Source organism: Lissotriton helveticus, chromosome 5_1 (genome assembly GCF_964261635.1).
Source record: "Lissotriton helveticus chromosome 5_1, aLisHel1.1, whole genome shotgun sequence".
NCBI classification, from domain to species: domain Eukaryota; kingdom Metazoa; phylum Chordata; class Amphibia; order Caudata; family Salamandridae; genus Lissotriton; species Lissotriton helveticus.
In genome coordinates, this window is record NC_136065.1 from 1277035269 (window position 1) to 1277060767 (window position 25499).

The 25499-nt window shown below is 49.5% G+C and overlaps 1 protein-coding gene across 1 annotated transcript in view; it reads right to left on the minus strand.

Moving 5' to 3' along the window:
- Nucleotides 1-4885: 4885 nt before the first annotated feature.
- Nucleotides 4886-25499, minus strand: part of LOC144752643 (endogenous retrovirus group PABLB member 1 Env polyprotein-like) — a 62607-nt gene continuing 41993 nt past the window's right edge. Inside the window, exon 2 of the mRNA XM_078640523.1 lies at nucleotides 4886-4985. Within this exon, the coding sequence (XP_078496649.1) occupies nucleotides 4886-4985 (100 nt within the window). The remainder of the gene's footprint in view (nucleotides 4986-25499) is intronic.

Below are 25499 nucleotides of genomic sequence, written 5' to 3' on the forward strand. Positions count from 1 at the left end.
GAAAGCAGAGCCCCTCCCGCTCTCCGTGCGCCGAAAGGAAAACAAGCGTTCTCGGCGGAAGCGCTCTCCATACCTCTCCAGCCTAACACAGATCAGAAAGAACCCAAAACAGCAAGACACTCACTAGGGACTGGAACAGTGCAGGCGAACGAAAACAGAATCACGCACAACGTGCTAAGGCTCCGCCCACTATTTATCTGGTGCACCCGGCTGAAGCCTTCTGGGAAATGAAGTTTTAAATGTTAGGCATGCGCGGCTGAGACGATTCCTGACAGTACGTGCCCCCGCCTCAGCGCCTTCTAGGACCAGGCTTCGTCGGGAACGGAGCATGAAAGGAGCGAACTGCACGGGGAGCATGCACGTTGCTCCAAGGTTCCCAAGAGTCACCTTCCGCAGAATAGCCCTTCTAGGACACCAAATACCAAAGGACTCCTCTACGTATTTTGGAGTCCCTAATGCTCCTCACCTCATATTCCAGTCCCCCGTCACCCACCACCGGCGGAGGAGCCTTCCTCCTGGACGTATGGGCTGGTTTCAACAACTGAACATGAAACACCGGGTGTATTCCCAAAGACCCAGGTAACCTTAGTTTGTAGGCCACTGGGTTAATCCTTTTTATGATTGGGTAAGGGCCAATGAAACGTGGGTGAAACACACTACGTAGTTTGAACCTGATGTTTTTGGTGGATAACCAGACCTTATCCCCTACGGCGAAGCTAGGCCCTGTCAATCTGTGACGGTCTTCCCATCGTTTGTATGTCTGTTTGGCCTTCAACAAATGCTCACGCACACTCTTGTGCACCTTCTGTAACAACAGTACCTGTCCTCTAACAGAAGGCTGGTTTCCTACATCCTCAGGCAGATCCACCGGTAAAGTGTTTGCATCATATCCATAGTTAGCCCTGAACTGAGTCATCCCAGTGGTGCAATGCCACGCATTGTTGTAGGCTAGTTCCGCCATCCACAATAAGTCCACCCATGATGCATGAGCCTCCTTTGAATAACACCTCAAATATTTCTTTAGGGTTTGATTCAGCCGCTCCGTTTGACCGTCTGTCTGAGGATGAAAACTAGTGGAAAGTGAGGAATCAATCCCCAACGCTTTACACCACATTCGCCAGAAACGAGCAATAAACTGTGGATCACGGTCTGAAACAATTACCTTGGGGACCCCATGTAATCGTATAACATGACTAGCCAACAATTGAGCTGTTTGCCCAGCCGTGGGGAGGTTTTTGCACAGGATAAAGTGTCCCATCTTGGTCAGACTGTCCACCACCACCAGGATGGCGGAACAGCCCTGATCTGTAGGCAGACCTGGGACAAAATCCAAACTGATGTTTTGCCATGGACGTTGAGGAGTAGGCATGGGCATGAGTTTGCCTCTTTTCCTAGTGTTTTCTCCCTTGGATCTGGTGCATACCTCACAACGTGTTATCCAAAAGGTCACATCTTTAACCAAAGCCTCCCACCAGAAATATTTCTGGATCAATAACACAGTCTTACGAATGCCTGGGTGTCCGGCCAAGGGTACTGTATGACACCAAGGGAAAGCCTTTTTCTGCAACTCCACTGTGGGCAAATACAATTTGTTATCATGGAAAGGCAACCCGTGTCTCACCATCCTTACCCTGTTATGGGCTTCCCGGGACACCCACGCAGCAGGGGTTTTGTTGTTCTTCACCTCCTCTAAGAATGTCTCAGCTCTTAACACACAGATCACCTTCACAGGGGAGATTATGGCCTGCGCTGATTCTTTGGTGTAGTTCTCTGAGGTTTCCTGTCTGGATAAGGCGTCTGCCTTACGATTTTCACTGCCTGGTCTAAAGGTTACCACAAAATCGAACTCCGCTAAGTAGAGCATCCACCGCATCTGTCTCTGAGTGAGGTGTCTGGCTGCCTTCATGTATTGCAGATTGCGGTGGTCTGTATATACAGTGATGGTGTGACAGGCCCCCCACAAGTAATGCCTCCACTCCTGAAATGCTTTCTTTATAGCCAAGAGTTCTTTCTCGGCTGTGGTATAATTGTGTTCGGCCGGGCTCAGTTTTTTGGACAAATAAGCTACCGGATGGAGCTGTCCTGTGTTATGATCTCTCTGGGACAATACCGCTCCGATGGCCTCATCCGAAGCATCAGCCTCCACTATAAACGGATGATTCAGAATAGGATGAGCGAGCACTGGAGCAGTGATGAAAGCCTTTTTAGGTATGCAAACGCCTCCCCTGCTTCGCTCGACCACACAAAAGGCCTTCCTTTTTTCAGTAACTGTGTAAGGGGAACTGCTACTTGCGAAAAATGCAGGATAAACCTGCGATAATAATTCGCAAATCCAAGAAAACTTTGGACTTCCCTCACATTGTTGGGAACAGGCCATTCCTGCACAGCTTGTACTTTCCGCTCGGACATGTGTAGACCCCCAGGAACTCCACCTCTGTTACTCCGAATTCACATTTGCTCAGTTTCACATAGAGCCTATGCTAGCGAATCTTCTCCAACACCTGACATACTTGATTAGTGTGACATGACTCATCCATCGAATAGACCAAGATATCATCTATGTAGACCACCACAAAGTGATCCACAAAGTCCTTCAATACATCGTTTATGAAGTATTGGAATGCCGCCGGGGCTTTGCGCAGCCCAAACGGCATAACCAAATACTCATAAAGACCATAGCGCGTCTTGAAGGCCGTTTTCCATTCGTCCCCCTCTCGCACCCTGACCAAGTGATAAGCTCCCCTCAGATCCAACCGGGTGTAAATCTTCGCTTCCCTCACTTGGTCAAGGAGCACTGAAATGAGAGGAAGTGGATACCTGTTCCGAATGGTGTTTCTATTCAGCATGCGGTAATCCCCACACACCCGTAAATCCCCATTTGCTTTCGCAATAAAAAACAAAGGAGAGCCTGCAGGGGAACGGGAAGGACATATGAACCCTATCTTCACATAGTGGTCAATGTGTTCTCTCAAATGTGTGGTTTCGGGCACTGATAAAGCATACACCCTGCAAGAAGGAATGGTAGCCCCCTCAAGTAAATGGATACGGCAGTCGTAGTCCCTATGAGGGGGCAGCGATTCCGCTTTGGTTTCACTGAACACATCCCCATAAGATGCATAGTCCTTTGGCAGTTCCACTGCTTTCTCTACTGCGGTGGCCACAAAAAACGGAGAGGATAACAGAGCTACCTGAGATGTAACACAGGGAAAGAAATGGTCTTTACAGGTCTCTGACAAGAACTGAAGGGTTTCGGTTGTCCAATCAATAGTTGGGTTAGGGTATCTTAGCCATGGCATACCTAATATAACCTCATACTGAGGGGCTTCAATGATATTCAACAACAATTTGTCGACGTGTTGCTCCCCCATGACTTCCACAGATAGCACAATCTCGCTAGTCTTTTCTGTGATACGCCCTGATTTTAAAGGCTGACCATCGACTGCCAAGACCTCCTCCGGGTTAACTCTAGCTACTCTAGGTAACTGCAAACGTGTAGCCAACCCATCGTCTATAAAGTTGCCGGTTGCCCGGAGTCTAACATAACCAGAATCTGGTGGCATTCATTCCTGCATTCCAATGTCATAGGAATCACTACATGCGACTCAGTCTCACCCACCCCAATGGTAGAAAGAGAAGTAAGTTTCCAGTCCTGTCTCGTATCCGCCTCCTGTGTAGACCTGCCCGGTTCTCTATCTCTGCACTCGTGGCTGATACTGCTAATCTCTTGTTTCGGTTCCAAGGGTTGGAGTTCTTTGGTTTGGATGGACACTCTCTTACATAATGTCCCTTTTTTCCGCAGTACATGCATTGGCCCTGGACCCGTCTACTCTCTCTTTCTTTTCTGGACAAACGAGGTCTGATGGCCCCTATCTCCATAGGCTCGGAAGGTACCTCAGGTGTTCCTACTGCCTTACGTGTCACACTGTCAGGTCTATAGTAACCCCTTTCCCACTTCCGCCTATCACCTCTTCTCTCTGACAAGCGGCTATCCAGTCTTAATGTTAAGTTAACCATGTCCACATAGGATGTGGGCTGAGGATCAATCTGCGCCACAACTACTTTCAACTCCTCCCGCAACCCTTGGTAGAAAAGGGACATCCGCTTCTCCTCAGGCCACTCTGCTTCTGCCACCAAACGGTTAAAAGATGTCATATAGGTAATTAGCTCTCCCCTACCCTGTCTTAATTCCAACAACTCTCTATCGGCACTAAAGGTTGTGGCTCGTCTGTCGAACACTTTCTCAAACTCAGTTCTAAAAGCATTCCAATCCGATAATATGGCATCATTGTTCTTTACCAATGGTACTGCCCAGTTGGCCGTATCCCCTACTAGGTACAAGATGGCAAAAGCAACACGTGAGTGGTTGTTAGGGAAATAAGCAGGCTTGCAAGAGAAGTGTAACAACACTTGTGTTAAAAACACCTGTATCTTTCTCGGATCCCCAGAGTAGCGCTCAGGATTGGCCAAAGGAATGGGAGGGGCACTGTAACATTAATGGATGACGCGGATGAAGAGGCATTAAAGGGGTTCCTGCTAAGTTGTTCAACCTTATCCTTCAATGCGGCAGTCTCTGCCTTAGAGACCGCCAATTCCTGCTGCACCAAAACTAAGGCATGCAGCACATCTTCCATGGAGGCCATGCTTGCTACCCCTGGCCCGGGCGGAGTGGAATACTTGGGTACGTGATTTTGTCAGGACACACTCCGCGGGATCCAGGATGTAGCAAGAATGTCCACCTCCTGACCTCACCAACACCCTGATATTGCCATACACAGGGTGTTCGAGCGATCGAGCGAGGGACGGGTAGGGAAGGGAACAGCAGGGAAAGGGAGGCTGTAAAAGAAAACACACGATTATGAATGTGCACTTGCATAAACAACTACTCTCATGAATTCTCACTAAGGCAAGACCTATTCACCTGAAGGCCTTTCTCTATGCTCCCAATCACAACATAGAAGTCGAAAGAACTCATATGACTCTTCTCCCTACGGAACACAAACATACAAGTTAAGGCTGGCAATGGGGCGAATGAATATACCGAATAGGGAGATAAGGACTCTGGGAACCTACCCTGTCTGTCCCCTTTCAAATGAATACAGAAGGGGGTGCTCTCCCAGCATTTGATAGTTTCTCAATAGCATCAGGTAGAGACCCAAACAAATAATGAAGTTTAAAACATTGCATTGTCATCTTGTAGATCCCCACAAAACCACACAATCTAAAGTACAGTTCCTTAGATACAAACAAACTCCAAACACGGTAGAACGTAGTTGACCTCACCACCGTTCTCCGCTTTGGCACTTAAATGTTCTATGTTGTATAGCCAGTATTAATTCATGGATCCATACTCCTTTAATAATGTCCCCCCAAATACGGCAAGATGTAGTACTTCTACCATTGTCCTCCGCCTTGGTACTTGTACTCCACAAATGACTCACTATCACGGCAAGGCGTAGCAAATACTACCACCCTCCACGATTGAAATGTCCCTTAAGGCTCTCCATTCGTGACGGTAATGCGAGGAACCGACCTCCGCATTCCGCCCTCGTCACTCACCCCGAACAGATAATGAAGGAGAAGTCTCTCTGCCTCACACCAGCAGCGCTGAAAGCAGAGCCCCTCCCGCTCTCCATGCGCCGAAAGGAAAACAAGCGTTCTCGGCGGAAGCGCTCTCCGTACCTCTCCAGCGTAACACAGATCAGAAAGAACCTGAAACAGCAAGATGCTCACCAGGGGCTGGAACGGTGCAGGCGAACGAAAACAGAATCACGCACAACGTGCTAAGGCTCCGCCCACTATTTATCTGCTGCACCCGGCTGAAGCCTTCTGGGAAATGAAGTTTTAAATGTTAGGCAGACGCGGCTGAGACGATTCCTGACACCTCCCTCTGTCTCCCTCCCTCTCTCTGTCTCCCTCTGTCTTCCTCTGTCTGTCTCTGTCTCCATCCCTCTGTCTCCCTCCCTCTATCTCCTTCCGTCTAGATCCCTCTGTCTGTCTCCCTCTCCCTCCCTCTGTCTCCCCTGACTCCCTCCCCCTATCTCCCTCCCCCTGTCTCCCTCCCTCTGTCTGTCTGTCTCTGTCTGTCTGTCTCTGTCTGTCTCTGACTGTCAGTCTCTGTCTGTCTCCCAGTCTCTGTCTCCCTGTTTCTGTCTCCCTGTATCAGTTTCCCTGTCTCTGTCTCCCTGTCTCTCTGTATCCCTGTCTATCTCTCTGTCTCCCTGTCTCTGTCTCTGTCTACCTGTCTCTTTCTATCTGTCTCCCTGTCTCTCTGTCTCCCAGTCTCTGTCTCCCTGTCTCTGTCTCCCTGTCTCCCTGTCTCTGTCTCCCTCTCTCTATCTCTTGTCTCTCTGTCTCCCTGTCTCTGTCTCTCTGTCTCTGTCTCCCTGTCTCTGTCTCCTGTCTCTGTCTGACTCTCTCTGTCTTCCTGACTCTGTCTCCCTGACTCTCTGTCTCCCTGTCTCTCTGTCTCCCTGTCTCTCTGTGTCTCTGTCTCCCTGTCTCTGTCTCCCTGCCTACCTGTCTGTTTCTCCATGTCTCTGCCTCATCTATCTGCCCCGTCCCAGCTCTCACTCCCTGCTGCCCTCTGTCACCCTCTGTCATCTCACCCTGTGTGTGTGGCAGCCCAGGTGGAGACAGCTTCCCTGGCACACCCACAGCCGCACCCGAGTACTTCACAGTTCTTTAAAAGATCATTCACTCGTTAATGAGGCTTTGTTGTCTTTGACCTCTTCTTAGCACCCCTGCAGCTCCACCCTGACTATTGCTGGAATCGCCCGCCCCATAAAGCAGAATCTGTTTGCTGATACTCTTTGAAAAATAAGAAAAAGAACAGAGGTGTGATGTCTGAAAGATCCGTGGGCCGCCAAGGAAGGTTGCCGGGCTGCTGGGGGCCCGCGAGCCGTACTATGAGTACCCGTGCGTTAGACCTTTCAAATGAATGCCCTTCTAACACACTTTTTAAAAAGTGTCCTCTGGTGTGCCAGCCGCGCCAACAACAGTGGGTAACAGGGTGAGTCCCCTTAAGATATGACTTTAATGTTAAAAAAAGTTATTTTCCTAAACTACATTGGTCTCCGGTGAATGTGAGGGGAAGAAGGGATAATACGAATTCTTTTTATATCTATGAAAAGCGAAAACAGAGCCAACACAATAACATCAGAACAGTCTAAAACACTGGAGCAAAGGCGGCATCATACATCACCTGACTACGGGCTCGCTGGGGGCAGAAGTGAAGGTGTACCCCTTGCGCTTGGTAACCCCAGTCTGGGGTGTTTTTCTCTGACAAAACGCCTCTTTCCCTGAGCAGGAGGTTTTAGGGGTGCCGTAAGCCAAACCTTCATACTGAACGGGATATGCAGTAGAGAGGCTCGCCCTGACCAGCGCTCTCTTCCCTGGGTTTGCGCCGGGAAATGCTTCGATCAGCCAAGTGCTTCCTTCCCAGGTGTGGGTGCAGGCTGCCTTCGCTCTTTGTGAACCGACTTGTCTCTCCATGGGTTAGAACTGGAAGGGTGCCATGTGGACAAAAGCATGCAAGCTGGAGGTGCCCTCTCTCTGGTTTAGCGACCCCATCGGAGGGGTGTGTGCAGAAGGTGGAAATGGCTTTTGTACAAGTTTGGCTTGCACTAGACTGTGTGCACCAGCAGGGAAGGTTACACTAGCTTTGTGTGCACGGGGAGTATGCACCACCAGGCAGGGAAGGTTCTCTGTGCAACAGCCTCTTGTGAACGGGGAGTATGCACCAGCAGGTCCGGACGGCTCTTTGTGCACCAGCTTCTTGTGCACTGGGACTATGCACATCAGGTCGGGAGGGCTCTCTGCGCACTGGGTTGTGAGCACCAGCCGACAGGAGAGACCCAGGACCCTGTGTGTGATGTGAGGCAGCTGCCTGCTGGCCCAGCTCTTGTCAGCCGCCTCTCTCTGAGAGCCGTGTGCGTCTGCAGGGATGCATTGAGCAAGGTGTCTCGTCTCTCCACGACCCGTTGGTGTGTTCATGACAAACCACCCATCCTATTCCAGGTGTGCACAAATCCTAGCATGCATCAAACTTTTATGGGAGAAACGGAAGTGCCAGTGCTGGAGAAATAAATCAGTAGCCCTCTTTTAGGGCCGTACCATTTCATGAAAGAACATGTGTTGAATATCAGGCAGTGCATGTATTAATTTAAATCTAACCCCCCCATATAGGTCTACAATGTCTGCTCACTGCCCCCATGAAATCCAAGGTGTTTTCTTGCAGTTAAATGAAATTAGGCATTTGTTTATTGAATGGTTGTTTATGCATTGCTGATTGGATATAATGGATTGCTGCTTACAAAGTGACAGAAAAGTCGTATTATCTATGGTGCCAGATTGAATGCATTGTAACAATGAGTGAAGACATTTGCACTCGGAACGGGGCAATTTGTCAACAGTGCTAATGGATCATGATTGTTAATGTCAAATTAAGAGAAGGTTGCCCCAATCAATCAATCAATCAATCAGCATACATGTAAAGCGCGCTACTTACCCGTGAAGGTCTCAAGGTGCTGAGGGGAGGGGGAGGGGGGGCTACTGCTCAAAGAGCCAGGTCTTGAGGAGTTTTCTAAAGGAGAGTAGGTCTTGGGTCTGCCGTAGGTGGGTGGGGAGGGTGTTCCAGGTCTTGGTGGCGAGGTAGAAGAAGGATCTGCCACCGGAAGTCGTTCGTTGGATGCAGGGGACGGCGGCGAGGCTGGCGGAGCGGAGCTGGTGGGTGGGGGTGTGGAAGCTGAGTCTGCTGTTGAGGTAAATGCAACAGGTGATGGACAGAATGCAGAACAATGTCATACATTCACCCCAGTACAGAGATCTGGGCCTAAATCCATTGTTTTTTTGCTCACCATGCCATTCCAGTTTGAACCCAGCCATATGCAAATAAGTCTTGACCCTGTGACCGATGGGAACAGTCCAGCCCAAACTGCCAAGCCAGGTCCTCCCTGGACTAAAAACAAGCTTCCAAGGACCGGTTTCGGGCTTTCAGCCCGTATCAGCCTGGATAGCTTGATTCCAGTGGCATGGAGAGCACGGGACTCACGTCTGAGCATACCCGTCCCACTCGGGGTGACAAATGCAAAAACAACAGGTGATGGACAGAATGCAGAACAATGTCATACATTCACCCCAGTACAAGGATCTGGTCCTAAATCCATCATTTTTTTTTCTCACCGTCCCATTCCAGCTTGAACCCAGCCATATGCAAATCAGTGTTGACCCTGTGCCCCATGGGAACAGTCCAGCCCGAACTGCCAAGCTAGGTCCTCCCTGGACTGGACACAAGTATCCAAGGACCGGTTTCGGGCTTTCAGCCCTCATCAGCCTGGATAGCTTGATTCCAGTGGCATGGAGAGCACGAGACTCACGTCTGAGCATACCCGTCCCACTCGGGGTGACAAATGCAAAAACAACAGATGATGGACAGAATGCAGAACAATGTCATACATTCACCCCAGTACAGAGATCTGGGCCTAAATCCATCGTTTTTTGCTCACCATGCCATTCCAGTTTGAACCCAGCCGTGTGCAAATCAGTCTTGACCCTGTGCTCCATAGAACAGTCCAGCCCGAACTGCCAAGCTAGGTCCTCCCTGGACTGGAAACAAGTATCCAAGGACCGGTTTCGGTCTTTCAGCCCTCATCAGCCTGGATAGCTTGATTCCAGTGGCATGGAGAGCACGAGACTCACGTCTGAGCATACCCGTCCCACTCGGGGTGACAAATGCAAAAACAACAGATGATGGACAGAATGCAGAACAATGTCATACATTCACCCCAGTGCAGAGATCTGGGCCTAAATCCATCGTTTTTTTGCTCACCATGCCATTCCAGTTTGAACACAGCCATTGTGCAACATTCCGTCCATCATCTTGTGTGTTTTGCTGTTCACCCTATGTGCGAAGAGTGTGCCCAGACGTGGGTCCCTTGCTCACTAAGCCACTGGAGTCAAGCTATCCTGGCTGAAGACGGCTGATAGCCAGAACCGGTCCTAGGATGCTTGATTCCGGTCCAGGAAAGACATGGCTTGGCAGTTCCGGCTGGACTGTTCCCATGAGGCACAGGGTCAAGACTGATTTGCATATGGCCATGTCTGAACTGGTGTGGCTTGGTGAGCAAAATAACGATGGATTAAACCCAGATCTGTGACTGGGGGTTAATGTTTTGCCATTGTGCAACATTCCGTCCATCATCTTGTGTGTATTGCTGTTCATCCTATGTGGGAAGGGTATGCCCAGTCGTGGGTCCCTTGCTCACTAAGCCACTGGAGTCAAGCTATCCTGACTGAAGACGGCTGATAGCCAGAAACCGGTCCTAAGATGCTTGATTCCGGTCCAGGTAAGACATGGCTTGGCAGTTCGGGCTGGACTGTTCCCGTGAGGCACAGGGTTAAGACTGATTTGCATATGGCCATGTCTGAACTGGCTGAAGACGGCTGTAATGCCAGAAACCGGTCCTCGGAAGCTTGTTTCCCGCCCAGGGAAGGCATGGCTTGGCAGTTCGGGCTGGACTGTTCCCATGAGGCACAGGGTCAGACTGATTTGCATATGGCCATATCTGAACTGGGGTGGCAGAGTGGGCTAAAGAACGGTGATGGAATAAACCCAGATCAGTGGACTGGGGGTGAGTGTTTGTATTGTCAACGCCCCGTCCATCACCACCTTTGGTTTTGCTTTGAAGACGGCTGATAGCCAGAAACCGGTCCTAGGAGGCTTAATTCCGGTCCAGGAAAGACATGGCTTGGCAGTTCGGGCTGGACTGTTCCCATGAGGTACAGGGTCAAGACTGAATTGCACATGGCCATGTCTGAACGGGGGTGGCTTGGTGAGCAAAATAACGATGGATTAAACCCAGATCTGTGACTGGGGGTGAATGATTTGCCATTGTGAAACATTCCGTCCATCATCTTGTGTGTTTTGCTGTTCACCCTATGTGGGAAAGGTATGCCCAGACGTGGGTCCCTTTGTCACTAAGCCACTGGAGTCAAGCTATCCTGGCTGAAGACGGCTGATAGCTAGAAACTGGTCCTAGGATGCTTGATTCCGGTCCAGGAAAGACATGGCTTGGCAGTTCGGGCTGGACTGTTCCCATGAGGCACAGGGTCAAGACTGATTTGCATATGGCCATGTCTGAACTGGGGTGGCTTGGTGAGCTAAATAACGATGGATTAAACCCAGATCTGTGACTGGGGGTGAATGTTTTGCCATTGTGCAACATTCCGTCCAACATCTTGTGTATTTTGCTGCTGTTCAGGTAGGCTGGTCCGGTGTTGTCGAGTGCCTTGTGTGCGTGGGTGAGGAGCTTGAAGGTGATCCTCTTGTCGACGGGGAGCCAGTGTAGGTCTCTCAGGAGGGGGGTGATGTGGCTGCGGTGGGGGACGTTGACGATCAGTCGGGCGGAGGCGTTTTGGATGCGTTGTAGTCATCGCCGGTGTTTGTCTGGGATTCCTGCGTAAAGTGCGTTACCGTAGTCCATTCTGTTGCTGACGAGGGCCTGTGTCACCGTTCTTCTTGTTTCGATCGGGATCCACTTTTAAATCCTGCGTAGCATGCAGAGGGTGTCGCAGCAGGAGGAGGAGACGGCGTTGACCTGTTTAGACATGGAGAGGGAGGAGTTGAGGATGAATCCTAGGTTGCGTGCATTGTCGGTGGGTGTCGGTGCTGTTCCCAGTGTGGTAGGCCACCAGGAGTCGTCCCAGGCTGAGGGGGTGGGACCGAGGATGAGGACCTCCATTTTGTCCGAGTTCAGCTTCAGACAGCTGTTCCTCATCCAGTTGGCTACGGCCTTCATTCCCTTGTGGAGGTTGGTTTTGGCGGTGTGTGGGTCCTTGGTGAGGGAGAGGATGAGCTGGGTGTCGTCGGCGTAGGAGATGATGTTGAGGTTGTGATGGCGGGCCACTAGTGCGAGGGGGGCCATGTAGACGTTGAACAGCGTCGGACTGAGGGATGAGCCCTGGGGGATGCCGCAGATGATGTCGATGGCTTTGGATCGGAAGGGTGGGAGGTGGATGCTCTGGGTTCTGTCGGAGAGGAAGGACGTGGTCCAGTCAAGGGCCTTCTCTTGGATTCCAGCTTCTAGGAGGTGTGTTTTTAGAGTGTGATGGCAGACCGTGTCAAAGGCGGCTGACAGGTCCAGGAGTATGAGGGCTGATGTTACGCTGTTGTCTAGTTGGCGCCTGATGTCGTCTGTGGCGGCGATGAGGGCTGTCTCGGTGCTGTGGCGGCGATGAGGGCTGTCTCGGTGATGTGGTTTCGTCTGAATCCGGACTGAGACGGGTCCAAAATGTTGTTGTCTTCCAGGTGGCGGGCCAGATAAACGTCTTTGTTTTTTGTTGTGTGTAAGGATGAGCGCTCCACAGGACTGTGCTGTTGTTGTTAAGCTGATTGGTCAGTTGTACATTTCCGGCCTTTGCAGGTACTTTCCCTATGGCATCTCTTGCTGAGTCTCTCTAGCAGTGATAACATAACATGTGTGTTTGTAAAGCGCACGTTCACCCTTAGGCATCTTGGCGCTGAATAACAGATGATTATTGTTACCCAACTCAATGGTACTCATTTTATCGACCTCAGGTGGATGAAAGGCTGAGTGGACCCGCTGGGATTTGAACCAGTGACCATGAGGTCAAACACAGGGCCCTGAAATGGATGCGTTAGTCCACTGAGCCACCAGACCCACAGAGTGGGTGACATAATGTTCGAGCGGCCACTTGCTTCGGACTCATGAGGATGCTCCGGCGGGTGCTCCCTTTGCTCCCTTTCCAGGCGAGGAGGATCATGGTCCAGGCCCTGATTCTCTCCCGCCTGGATTATGGGAACGCTCTCTATCTGGGAGCACCGGCTTCGGTTCTTCAGAGGCTCCAGGTCACACAAAACTGTGCGGCCCGCCTACTGTTCAATCTGTCCCGTCGGCAGTCGGCGAGGAAGGCTCTGAGGGACCTCCATTGGCTCCCAATGACTGCCAGAGTGCAGTTTAAAGCTCTGTGCATTATGCACAAATCCTTTCATCGTGTAGGCCCAGCGATTCTGCACCCTCTGGTCACGCCTTATGTCCCTACACGCCCCCTTCGGTCTGGTACTCTGCAGTTGGCCACCTCCTCTAAAATTAATAAAGCCCGTTGGGGTGGCCGTTCTTTTTCCCATTCGGCGACCAGACTTTGGAACGCCCTCCCCTTTGCCATCCGAGGAAATAGCAACCTCCTTTCGTTCAGAAAGGCCTTGAAAACGCATTTGTTTGCTAAATCCTGCTGATCTGCCCTGAGCCTGCGCTAAACCATTTTATCTTCAAGCGCTGCGAGGCCTCAGGGCAGTTATGCGCTATACAAATGCAATTTTTCATTTCATTTCAGCTGCCTGTTTGTTGAGATTGCAGTGCTTTGCCTGCTGTCTGGCTCCGGTGCCTTGTTATCAGACCTCAGAGTGGTTGACACCTTCCTGCTTTCTCAAATTTGCTTGAAAATGCACCATTTGCCCACTCTTTTTTCAAAAATTTTGCGGGGGGAGAAACCCCCCCGAGCCTCCAATAGGTGGTTCTGGCTCACTCGCTACACTTGCCGCAGTGAAGTACAATTGTTTTATGCCTCGCCACTTTCAAATGTCACCAGTCACCACTGCACTACAGGGGTGTGCCTACTAGTTAATTTGCACACAATTTGTAACACTGGATGGCTTTAGCGCTGGTGGCACCCAGTGCGATGTTTATTTTTGGTGCCCCCATATCCTATGACCGCCTCCTTGATTCCCTCACTACCACTGAGCAAAAGTGTCCTCATATCTCCAATCACAAGTTATTGCTAAACACAGTACCCCCACCCCATGAGGCCAGCGCCCCCTCCATAAGTCAGCGCCCAGAGCGACTGCACCGGTCGCACTGGCCAAAAGCCAGCCATGCTGGATCAATCAATCAAACATTTGTAGGGCGCGATACTCACCCGTGAGGGCCTCAAGGAGCTGGGGGGTGCAGCTACTGCTTGAAAAGCCAGGTCTTGAGAAGTCTCCTGATGGTCAGCAGGTGCTGAGTCTGACACAGCTGTGCGGGGAGGGTGTTCCAAGACTTGGCAGCGAGTTAGGAGAAGGATCTGCCACTGATGGAGGTTTAGTGGATGCGTGGGATGGTGGCGAGGTCGGCGGACCGGTGCAGGCGGTTAGGGGGACGTGAGACGTTTGCTGAGGTATGCTGGTCCGGCATTGTGGAGAGCTTTGTGGGCGTGGGTGAGGAGCTTGAAGGTGATCCTCTTGTTGACTGGGAGCCAGTGAAGGTCTATCAGGTGGGCCGAGATGTGGGTGTGGTGGAGTATTTCGAGGATGACACGTCCAGAGGCGTTCTGTACACGTTGGAGTCTCTTTTGGAGTTTGGCCATGGTTCCTGCGTAGAGGGCATTGCCGTATTCCAGTCTGCTGCTGACGAGGGCCTGTGTTACCGTCTTTCTGGTTCCAGTGGGGATCCATCTGTAAATCTTGCAGAGCATGAGGAGGGTATTGAAGCAGGAGGAGGAGACTGCGTTGACGACCTGCTGGGTCATTGAGAGCGATGAGTCCAGGATGACCCCCAGGTTGTGTGCGTGGTCGGTGGGTGTTGGTGTGGCTCCCATGGAGGCAGGCCACCAGGAGTCATCCCGGGCGGAGTGGGTGGATCCAAGGATGAGGACTTCCTGTCTTGTCCAAGTTAAGTTTCAGGCAGCTGGTCAGCATCCAGCTGGTGACGGCTTTCATTCATTTGTGGAGGTTGGTTTTGGCGGTGGCGGTGTTTTTGGTGAGTGAGAGGATCAGTTGAATGTCGTCGGCGTAGAAGACGATGTTGAGGTTGTTTGAGCGGACGATGTTGGCGAGCGGCGCCGTGTAGACGTTGCAAAGGGTGGGGCTGAGTGATGAACCTTGGGTACGCCGCAGATGATCTTGGTGGCCTCAGAGCGGAATGGGGGGAGGCCGACCGTCTGGGTTCTGTCGGTGAGGAAAGAGATGGTCCAGTTTAGGGCTTTGTTGCGTATTCCTGCATCGTGAAGCCATGTGCGTAGGATGTGTGCGGCCGAGAGGTCCAGGAGGATGAGGGCCGCGGTTTTGTCGTTATCCAGCAGGGTCCTGATGTCATCTGTGGCAGCGATGAGGGAGGATTTGGTGCTGTGATTTCTGCGGAATCCAGATTGGGACGGGTCCAGGATGTTGTTTTCCTCAAGAAAGTGGGTCAGTTGCCTGTTGACGATCATTTTGATGACTTTCACTGGGAACGAGAGCAGGGATATGGGCCGGAAGTTCTTGAGGTCCTTTGGATCCGCTGTGGGTTTCTTGAGTAGGGCGTTGATCTCGGCGTGTTTCCAGCTTTCCGGGAAGGTGGCGGTCTCAAAAGAGCTTCCTGAGTTGGGGTGCGATGGTGCGGTTTGCTTTGTTGAAGATGTGGTGAGGGCAGGGTTCTGCTGGTGAGCCGGAGTGGATGGTGTTCATGGTCTTGATGGTGTCATCATCGTTGACGTGGGTCCAGGAGAGCAGGTGGTTGGTGAGGCTGGGGGGTGATGAGTCTGCAGTGTCCGCTGTAGTAATCAGGGTCTGGGTGTTGAAGCTGTTGTGGATGTCCGCGATCTTGCAGTGAAAGAAGGTGGCTAGGGAGTCATGCAGGTCTTGCAACAGCGGGATGTCATTGGAGCTGGAGCTGGGGTTGGAGAGTTCCTTCACAATGTTGAAGAGCTCTTTGCTGTTGTGTGCATTGTTTTTGATGCATTCCTTGAAGGAGGTCCTTTTGGTGGCTGTGTGGTTGTCCAGTGTTTGTTAGTGGCGCCACTTTTTCTCGAGTCTTCAGCAAGTCCGCTTGAATTCCTGGAGGTCAGTGGTGAACCAGGTGCCTTTTATGTCTATGCACCTGTTTGAGGGTTTTTTGATCGGGCAAGACTGTTGGCGCAGTCGTCGCCCCATTGCCTGAGATTGCTGGCGGCTGTGTCGGTGGTGTTTGTCGGTGGGTCTCGGAGGAGGGAGGTAGTGAGCTGGTCTTCGGTGACCTTGTTCCAGCTGCGGTAGGGGATCCATTGTGGGTGGTGGTGGGTTTCTTGAAGGTGAAGTGGACGCAGCGATGGACGCAGCGGTGGTCGGTCCAGTGGAGTTCGGTGGTGTGGCTGAAGCTGACGTGGTTGCTGGCGGAGAGAATGGGGTTGAGTGTGTGTCCAGTGGAGTGGGTGGGGGTCGTGATGAGCTGTGTGAGTCTGAGGTTGGCGAGATTATCGAGCAGAGCAATGGAGGTGCTGTTGTCAGCATTCTCAAGGTGGAAATTCAGGTCTCCGAGGAGGATGTCGTCTGTGGACGAAAGAGGATGTAGTCTGTGGATGGGTAACATCTTTTAGGTCACCTTTCCTCTTCAAGCACTTCCTAGTTGTGTGCTTCCTTTTGATACTCAGAAGCAACGCACCAGAGCACGGAAAACACACTGCCGAATTTACGCTTCCCATTCAGCTGCAAAACAAGATGAAAACACGAACACGAAGCAAGCCAAAGCAGCTTTTGAGTATATGGGGAAAGAGAAATGTGTGAACAACTTAAGTATTAATAATTTTTTTTAAGTAAAAACTTTCCTCTGTTTCTAGTCTTTTAATGGTTTTTTATGGTGACAATTTGTTTTTATGGAGTTATGGGGAACAACAGTGCGGAAGGGAGAGCAGTAAATTAAGTGACCGTTTGTTTAGTGTGTGAAGGAGTTTGGTAACTGTGGTTGTTTCTTGTTGGATAGCTTTGAGTGTGCTTTCAAATGTGGAAGGCCAAAATGTCCAGAGAGCATTATTTGCTTCGCAAATAAATCAGTAACAGTATAGGGACAAATAACGTGAATTATACGATTTTGAGCCTGACCTTGAAAATGAATTGTTCTCGATCTCATTATATAACGCACATCAGCTGAAGCAATGTTATGCTCGTGTGCAATAGAGCAAAATCATGTTATGTACCCCTATTTGGCACGATGTATGAGTTGTAAACACAGCACAATCCTAAAGTAGATTTACAGGCGTACGGAGCGGGAATGCTCCGCAAATGAACAGGGAAGCTTCAACACGAGGCATAGAGCCCTGGTGCTGGAGGGCAGCAATGGAGCACTGAAGCTCATGCCTACGTTCCTACTATCTCTCCAAAAGAAGTTTTTGAAATTACGCACACAAGGAACTGTGTGTTGGTGTCGGTTGCCGTCTGCTAAGGATGGCTATGTGCTGGTGTGTAGAGGGCTAAAGCATGCTCTGGCGGCCAGTAAAGTAAAAACATGGAGGGGGGGAGCAGCTGCAGTGAGCATCGGGCAATAAGCACTCCAACAGACCAAAATGGGGTAAAAGGCCGCTTTATTGGACAGGTAAGCAGTTTCATGTATTCCAAATATGCAAGTAAGGCCTCACTAATACAGAGTCATATTCTATCACCCCACCGCCCTTAAACAATTCCCCACAATAAACTTCCCCAACATTGTTCTAACCAATCCCCCTCCCCAGTGCTTAATTTGAGTCTGTGCTTTCCGGTGCTCAGCACCGGCACCTAATCCTCAGCACCAGTGCTTGTAGCACCAGTTAAGGACACACTTATTTAGAAGGCACATGATTTTCCCCAGACTCACAGGATGTTGAGCCACGCCAAGACTCAAACTGGGTTCTCTAGCTCCCAAATTGGCAGCTCTACGCATTAGGCTAAGTCCTCTCCAGGTTAATAAGCGCTGGGCTCTAGTCAGGAGGCAGTTTGCACCAGCACATTTCTCCTGTTAGTGCTGCCTCCTGAAGAGAGCCCTGGCACTTTTTATTTCACAAATTAACCCCTGCTCCTCACCAACCACTATCTTTCGTCCCCTGCCTACCTCCTGCCTCATTCCTCTCTCCCCTGTTGCCCTCTGTCCGAAGCTAGTATGAATGCCTCCAACCCAAATGGAGATATTGGTACATGGTCCTTTTAATTCCAGTGGGTGTGTTTCACCGTACACAACCTCTTTGAATCTATACAAGTGAATAAAACAACATGATTTCATGCATATCAAATTCTAAGTGTGCCTTCCAATTGTATTTAGAATATATTTTGAATGCTCTATAGCAGTGGTTCCCAAACTTTTGACTCCTGGGGACCCCCACTGAATCACTACTGGAAGCCGGGAACCCCAAGCAATTTGTACAATTTAAATTTCTTTTTAAAAACGCCTTTTGAAGCAGAGGCATTTTCAAGAGGGAGACAGCCTGAATTGGGTCTATTGGCATGGACATGTATGCATACAGCAGTGTATTATTTAGTGGTACCCAAGGGCTTGTGGAAAGTGAGCAATCAGACAGCAGCATGAAAATCCTACTGCTGATCCTGGCTGCATCCAGTTTTACCTGCCTGCCAAGTAACAATAACCTGTACACATGTGCCTTTCAACGTTTTATTGCTTTTATTGTATTGCCTGTATGTTCATTGTTGTGTCTGTGACTGCTGTTGTCTATCTTCCCCCGCTGCCTGTACGTGGTCCGTGCCCCTTTTTCTTCCCTGTGTTCCCCTCGCTGTCCCCGTGCTCTCTCTGCCCGGTCTTTCCTACTGTACCCCTCGCTGCCCCCTGTCTCTGCCCGGTTTTCCCTTCTGTTCCCCTCGCTGCCCCCGTGCCTCTCTGCCCATTCTGCCTTCTGTTCTTAGCTGCCCCTATATTTCTGTATTCTGTATTTTGTCTCTGTGCCATTTGTTTTTTGTGCCCGTCTGCCAACTGTGCCACTCGTTTTTCCCTCGTTTTTGTGCCCCTTTTGCCTTCTGTTCCACTCGTTTTTCCCTCGTTTTTTGTGCCTTACTGCCCTCTGTTCCACTCATTTTTTGTGCCTTTCTGCCCTCTGTTCCACTCGTTTTTCCCTCGTTTTTTGTGCCTTTCTGCCCTCTGTTGCACTCATTTTTTGTGCCTTTCTGCCCTCTGTTCAACTTGCTTCCCCTCGTTTTTTGTGCCCTTCTGCCCTCTGTTCCAATCGTTTTTTGTGCCTTTCTGCCCTCTGTTCCACTCGTTTTTTGTGCCTTTCTGCCCTCTGTTCCACTCGTTTCCCCCTCATTTTTTGTGCCCTTCTGCCCTCTGTTCCACTCGTTTTTTTGTGCCCTACTGCCCTCTGTGCCACTCGTTTTTCCCTCGTTTTTTGTGCCTTTCTGCCCTCTGGACCACAGTTTGGGAAACGCTGCTCTAGAGTCATGGCCTTAGCAACTAAATGTGGTGCCTACTAGCCCACACCCAGCATATTTTGTTGTTTGTTTTTTCATTTTAATAAACAGTGACACTACGTTGAGTGTCCATATACTCCGCAGTGGTCTGATGAAGCAGCACTTGAATCCTTAAGAGGTGAGCTGATACACACTCACCATGATGTTCAATTACTCTAACTGGTTACCCAGAGGTTTTTATATTCTAAATACAATTGGAAGGCACACTTAGAATGTGATATGCATGAAATCACGTTGTTTTTATCACTTGTATAGATTCAAAGAGGTTGTGTACGGTGAAACACACCCACTGGAATTAATAGGACCATGTACCAATATCTCCATTTGGTTTTTTGATCCTTTTTGTTTGTCCTCTAGGTTGGCTGCTTTTCTCCGATGCAATGTCCTACTGAGAGAAGAAGTGGTATGTAGAACCACACCACACACTGTAGATAGTTTTCATTTAGTCTCTAGGTCCTGAGGAATGGCCAACTGATCTTTTAGAACATTTTATAGGCGAGAAACATGTTGACCACTAAGGGTTCAGAGTGTAATTTTTGTCAGATTAAAACAAAATAGTCGCCCTCCTTCTTCCTTTTACTTTTTAATCAGGTTGTGACCTCTCCAGAATAAAAATTATTATAGAAGATTCTCTTACCTGTTTTAGCCCACACACCACATCTACATCTTACCAGGCCCCTCCCACCCACAGCACCTATATGGCAAGGAACAAAAGATCTCCGATAAAGAGCCCCTTTATGGGTGCCCATTGAGCATTGAGGCGCTGGCTCGACGAGGAGCAGACCCATATGATGAAGCATGACACCTAGCTTGCTGGGAGTGTGAGGGTCCTAGTTCCGGAAGGAGGTATTCCCCACTTCCCCACCACTCTGAGTACTCACCAGGTGGCCAACTTGCCACCTAGGAACACCGTACCTCTTGTGTCTTCTAGTTCTACCCAGGGCAAGTACTGTGGACCTTTATCAAGCCCCCATTGTCCCCCTTGTTGTTTACTGGGTAGGTGGGACAACATTTCATAAATGCCTACCTCAAACTCTAATGCCTCACTAACTGCGAACCTAATGTTCCCATTCCAGCTGACTCGCGGTATAATCAATGTATATATCAAGGACCCCCTGAACATTAGTTAGTTCAATTCCTAGATCAGGGAAAGATGAATGAGGAAAAACAATACCTAGGCAATTGCGTATATTTGTCTACACAGTGGTATATGGGAAAATTACAAGGCAAGGAAAGTTCTGTCTTTACTGACAGCATTTTAATAGTTCATACAAAAACACAGGTAAAAATACATAATCAAGGCTAGTGGCACATAATTATCGATGCGCGTTTTGGCGAGCTAGCGCCTTCTTCAGGAGTAGCCACAGATTACTTTATTTCATTCGAGGTGTCCATGTGAATTCATACACAGAAAAGTGCAATCGACTTGATAATATAATCTTCAAAGTTATGAGAATCACAACTTTATCGCTTCCTCTGAAATGTCGACCCAATTTATACGGATGTCTGCTTCATGATAATGAAGATAGAATAGAATGGCCCGAATGGAGTGTTGTAGCTTTCATCTTTTTCTAAAAATCGTCAAAAGATGCGGGATAACTTCACAGATTCTCAAGAACGACTCCAAATTGAAACGGAGGACCTCGGGCGTTTCGTATAAAAAGCGCGGGCCGACGTAGGCAGCTGAAAATTTAATAATAATTGCCTCGTGTTCAAAGCAGTAGGAACGACCTGGTCATATAGCATCTAACGAAGCTTTACGGTAGGTGTGGCCTTCGGTTATTATGGATACAACTTGAAGCCAAAAAAGACGATAAAGGTTTCATACACGAAGGTGAACGTTGAATCTTGGCGTCTGACGTCACAGGAAGCGGAAGGATACTCGCGATACATGCCAGCCAATCAGGACCTACTTACCTGTCCTGGAATGTGCCACTAGCCTGATGCTGCCCTGGGGTGGACATTCTGCGAATGCCACCCCCAGGAGCCCTCATTCGCAGTTTACAGTTTACAGCTAATAGCTGAAATAGTGTGCCCATTCTCTCTATACATAGGCATATCCAAAAGCATTCACCTGCTTAGTGCCACAAGACATTTTAGTCCACAGTGGGTGCTCTAGACGGGCTACCACCCACTAATCTATTTCAGAATAAAGCACACCATCTCCTCCCTAATTCTGAATTATGAACGAAGTCGACACCAGAATGGGAACCAGTGCCCAAAAGATGTTGAGCAATAGATCTGGAAGGTGAAGGTTTATCATTTATTAAACAGTCGGTTATTTTACCGTAGGCACCATAAAGCATATTGTTTCCACGGGTCTGTAGGTTTTAAGTGAATGCTACATTTCATACTGCAAATTATGGATTATGCACTGTGTTTAGAAGAATTCATGTAATATGAGAGGGGGGTCTGGTCTCTTTCATGCTTTGGTTATTTAGGGAAAGAATTCGAGGCAACTGACTACAAGCGGATGTGTCCAGGTTCACACAATTTGGTTACATGGAGAAGACGATATTAGAGCTCCGGGGTGTCCCAAACATCAGAACGTAACACATTTCTCAGGCCACGGTGGAAGACGTCCCTGACATGTCGGGCTGCGTAACCATTGGTATATAGTAATATAATGCATTCAGGCAGAGCAGCAGTAGAACGTGGGAAAAGGGGAACCCGAAAAGAGTGAAGATAGAGAGGGTTCCTATAAAGAAAGTGTGATACGCGCAGCCGGAGGCACGTGGGAAAAGCATCCCGGGAGAGAAATCCTTAGACCGTAGATTTACCTCCCACTTGCCGGTGAGATCTGGGTTTAAGTACTATAAAATGCCTAGGGGATGTTAATGTTGAATGACTGAAACCAGCAAAGATTTCACCTGCGGGGTGCAGGCGACTCCCGAAAACCGGAAAAACATGCAGCTGAGAGAGGTAGGTGCCTAAGAAAGCTCAGTTCTTATGCAGAGTTATATAGCGCAAAATCGACCCGAAGGTATTGGAGCGCTTTACATGAGTGCCAGTTACACATGGTCACATTCATTTTTTTTTGGGGTAGGAATGGGGAGATTAAGGGGCATATTACTAACAACTAGCGATATTTATCTCTAAATGCGCTTAGCGACTTTTTTTTATCGCTGCCTATCGCTGGATATTTTAGCGGAGAAAACATGCTATTAGCAACGTTTTTCTCCATAGCGCTAAAATATCCAGCGATAGCGGCGTAATGCGAGAATATCGCTGAGAATATAGCGATATTCTCGCATTAGCGACAAAATGCTCCTAGCCATGTTATCCACCTCCCATTGGCTAACATGGCTAAGAACTGGTCAGAGCAGGCGTTAGTTTTTGGCGATAGCGGGAATATTTCCATTGCTACACCAGCCTTGTGAATAGGCGAATGCGACGTTATCGACTGCTTTCAGTCGCTAGCGGGTTGGGTACGCCCACTTTGCATGTCATTAGCGATAAATATCGCTAACATGCAAAGCGGGCCCCAAACCGCTCCCTATCGCCTTCAAGCTGTCGCTAACTGCTGTTAGTGACAGCTTGATAATAGGGCGATAGAATTTTCACCGAAAACGGCAGCTAAACCGGCGAAAAGTGCCTATCGCCCCCCTTGATAATATGCCTCTAAGTGATTTGTCCAGAATCACAGGATGTGGAGTCGACCCCAAGGTTTGAACCTTGGTTTTCCAGCTCCAAAGGCAGCAGTTTAGCCGTGAGACCATCGGAGTGTACAACGTAAGGCACAGACTCCAATGCAGGAGGTTCAGAATAACAAATTACCAAATTAACAAATTACAAAGGACAGAGTGTTGGCTCTGGTTGCCGTCTGCCCTGGAGGGCTCTGTGCTGAGGTGTAGAGGGTTAAAGCATGCTCTGGTACTAACGTCTACCTGGCGCACGCAATGCTGAAAGATAAGATGGCCCTAATATAAATGCCGGTCAAAACATGATGCACGGCATCCGTGAAGCAGGCGGCATGTTGATATATGAGCCTAGGGAAAGCACAAAAAAGAGCGTGCAGGAAGGAACATGATTAAAAAAAGGAGTAAAGGCCAGATGTATCAAGCTTAATTGCAATTTAGCTGTGTGCAATGTAGGAAAGAAAAACCTACTCGCAAAATAAAGAATCGCAAAATTTGCAATTTTCTATTTTGCGCATGCATTTAGAGAATCGCAATTTGCGATTCCATATATGCTATTCTAGTAGGCATAGCAAATTGCGATATTGCTGTAAGGAATCGCAAATTACCATCAACTTCAAGTTGGTGGTAATTTGCGATTTCCTAAAAAAAAAGCACTTTTTTGCTTTTTTCAAAGTGCCATGTGGCACACATACATGCTCTTAGGGCATGTAGGTGCGCCACATGTGCACACATGCACATTTCAGGGGTGCAACAGGGTGTCCTTTTGGAACCCTTGCACCCTTGAAATTGCATGCGTAATTTACAAGTACCTATTGGTACTTGTTGGGCATGCAATTCCCATTCATTCCTATGGGCTTCTTTGCACAGGTGTACATGCACAGATGTGCATGCACAGATGTGCATGTACACAGACATTCGTAATTTACCACCCAATAGTTTTGGGAGGTAAATAACGAATTTCTAAGGGCCTGTGGCACTGTAAACTGTGCCACCTACATATTGAATTACAGAATCGGTAAATTTACTGATTCGGTATTTTACCGAATCGGTAAATTTACCTATCAAGATGATCTTATGAATTAAAACAACTAAACGAGATGCACTCCGACGAGTCTCCCAACTGAGCGCCTCACAAACTTCGGACGTCATTCAAGCCACCAGCCCATGGATGGATCCGAGCGATGATGAAGCTATTTACAGGATACCGAACTCCCAACTGTCCGTAGATCTACCGGATGTCACGCCGCAAATGGCTGACATGCTCCATTGAAGCCACACATGCAACCTTACTAGACTCTGCCGGGGCGACAGGGACGGAGCCAGAGACCAGGCGGTAGCTTAGATGCCGTGCCTAGGAGCCATTGCCTGGGATGCCCCCTGCCGCCCTGGGGACAGAGGGAGAGACCATGACGCAGTGAGTACCCACCTGGACACATAGACACTGAGAGGGTGATGAGGTGGTGGGGCCATACTGCAGTGCTTCCCCTTCTTTCCCCCATACCAGCCACCCATATCACTTGGGGACCTTCCTGCTCAGGGGCATTGGGGAGTGGAACTTGCCTCTCTCCCCTGTGCGTGATTGGTTTAACAAGCATCCCCACGACAGGAGACGGCACTGCCTTCCTGAACACTGCCTTTTTGGCTACATGGTGCGCATGACATATGGCCCGGGGAAGGGCCAATGACCCCTTTTCTTGCTTTGAATTGGTGAACTGCCAGAACTGTAACTAGCACACGTTACCCCATAGACTTGAATTCTGTTCTCTTTGGTGTGTTTGGACGGCGACATGTTGCGTGGCCGACCTTTTGGTATCTATAACTGTTTAGCACTGTTTGCACACCCTGTTCCTTTTCCCACCCCGACCTCGAAGAATTGCCTATGCCCTCTATTTCTGTGCTGATGTCTGTGTCTGATATAAGTGGGAGGGGGGCACCGCGGGTCTTGTGGTGGCGCGCGCCTGGGGGATGGCTGGCGGGTGAAACGGGTATTTCTTGCTATGATGGCGAGTATAGCTGAGATCAGGATATGCACGTGGAATGTAAGAGGCACGCACACGCCGTCGAGACGTTACCAAATCTATTCTTACTTACGGCGTCACAAATTCAATATAGCGTTGCTACAGGAAACACACTTAAACAAAACTGAGGAACACGCACTGCGCCGAAGATGGCGCGGGCAACTTTATGCCACGGAGTACTCCTCCTATGCTCGCGGGACACTTATATGGATACGGCCGGGCACCCCATGGGCAGTCATAGACACACGGATAGATTCGGAGGGTAGATATGTGATGACCCGAGGCAGACTCGATGGGCACCCTGTAGTACTTGCCTCTCTGTACTCCCCAAACACCAACCAGGGCGGCTTCTTTGAGAGCCTCTCCACGACATTGGTGCCCTGGCATGGGCTCCCGTGGATCCTTGGAGGCGACTATAATTGCGTCCTAGATGTAAACCTAGACAGATCTACTGCACCCCCGGCCAATGCACAGGCACACGTCACCACGAAAGCCCTACTCAACTGGGCCCAGCATTGGGACCTACACGACGCATGGAGAGCACGCAACCCCACAACACGCACATATTCCTACTGGTCAGGTGCGCATGCGCTACATGTACGCTTAGACAGGTACATGATCTCCACCGATCTTCTTCCACTGGTCCAAGACTCGCAATATATGGGC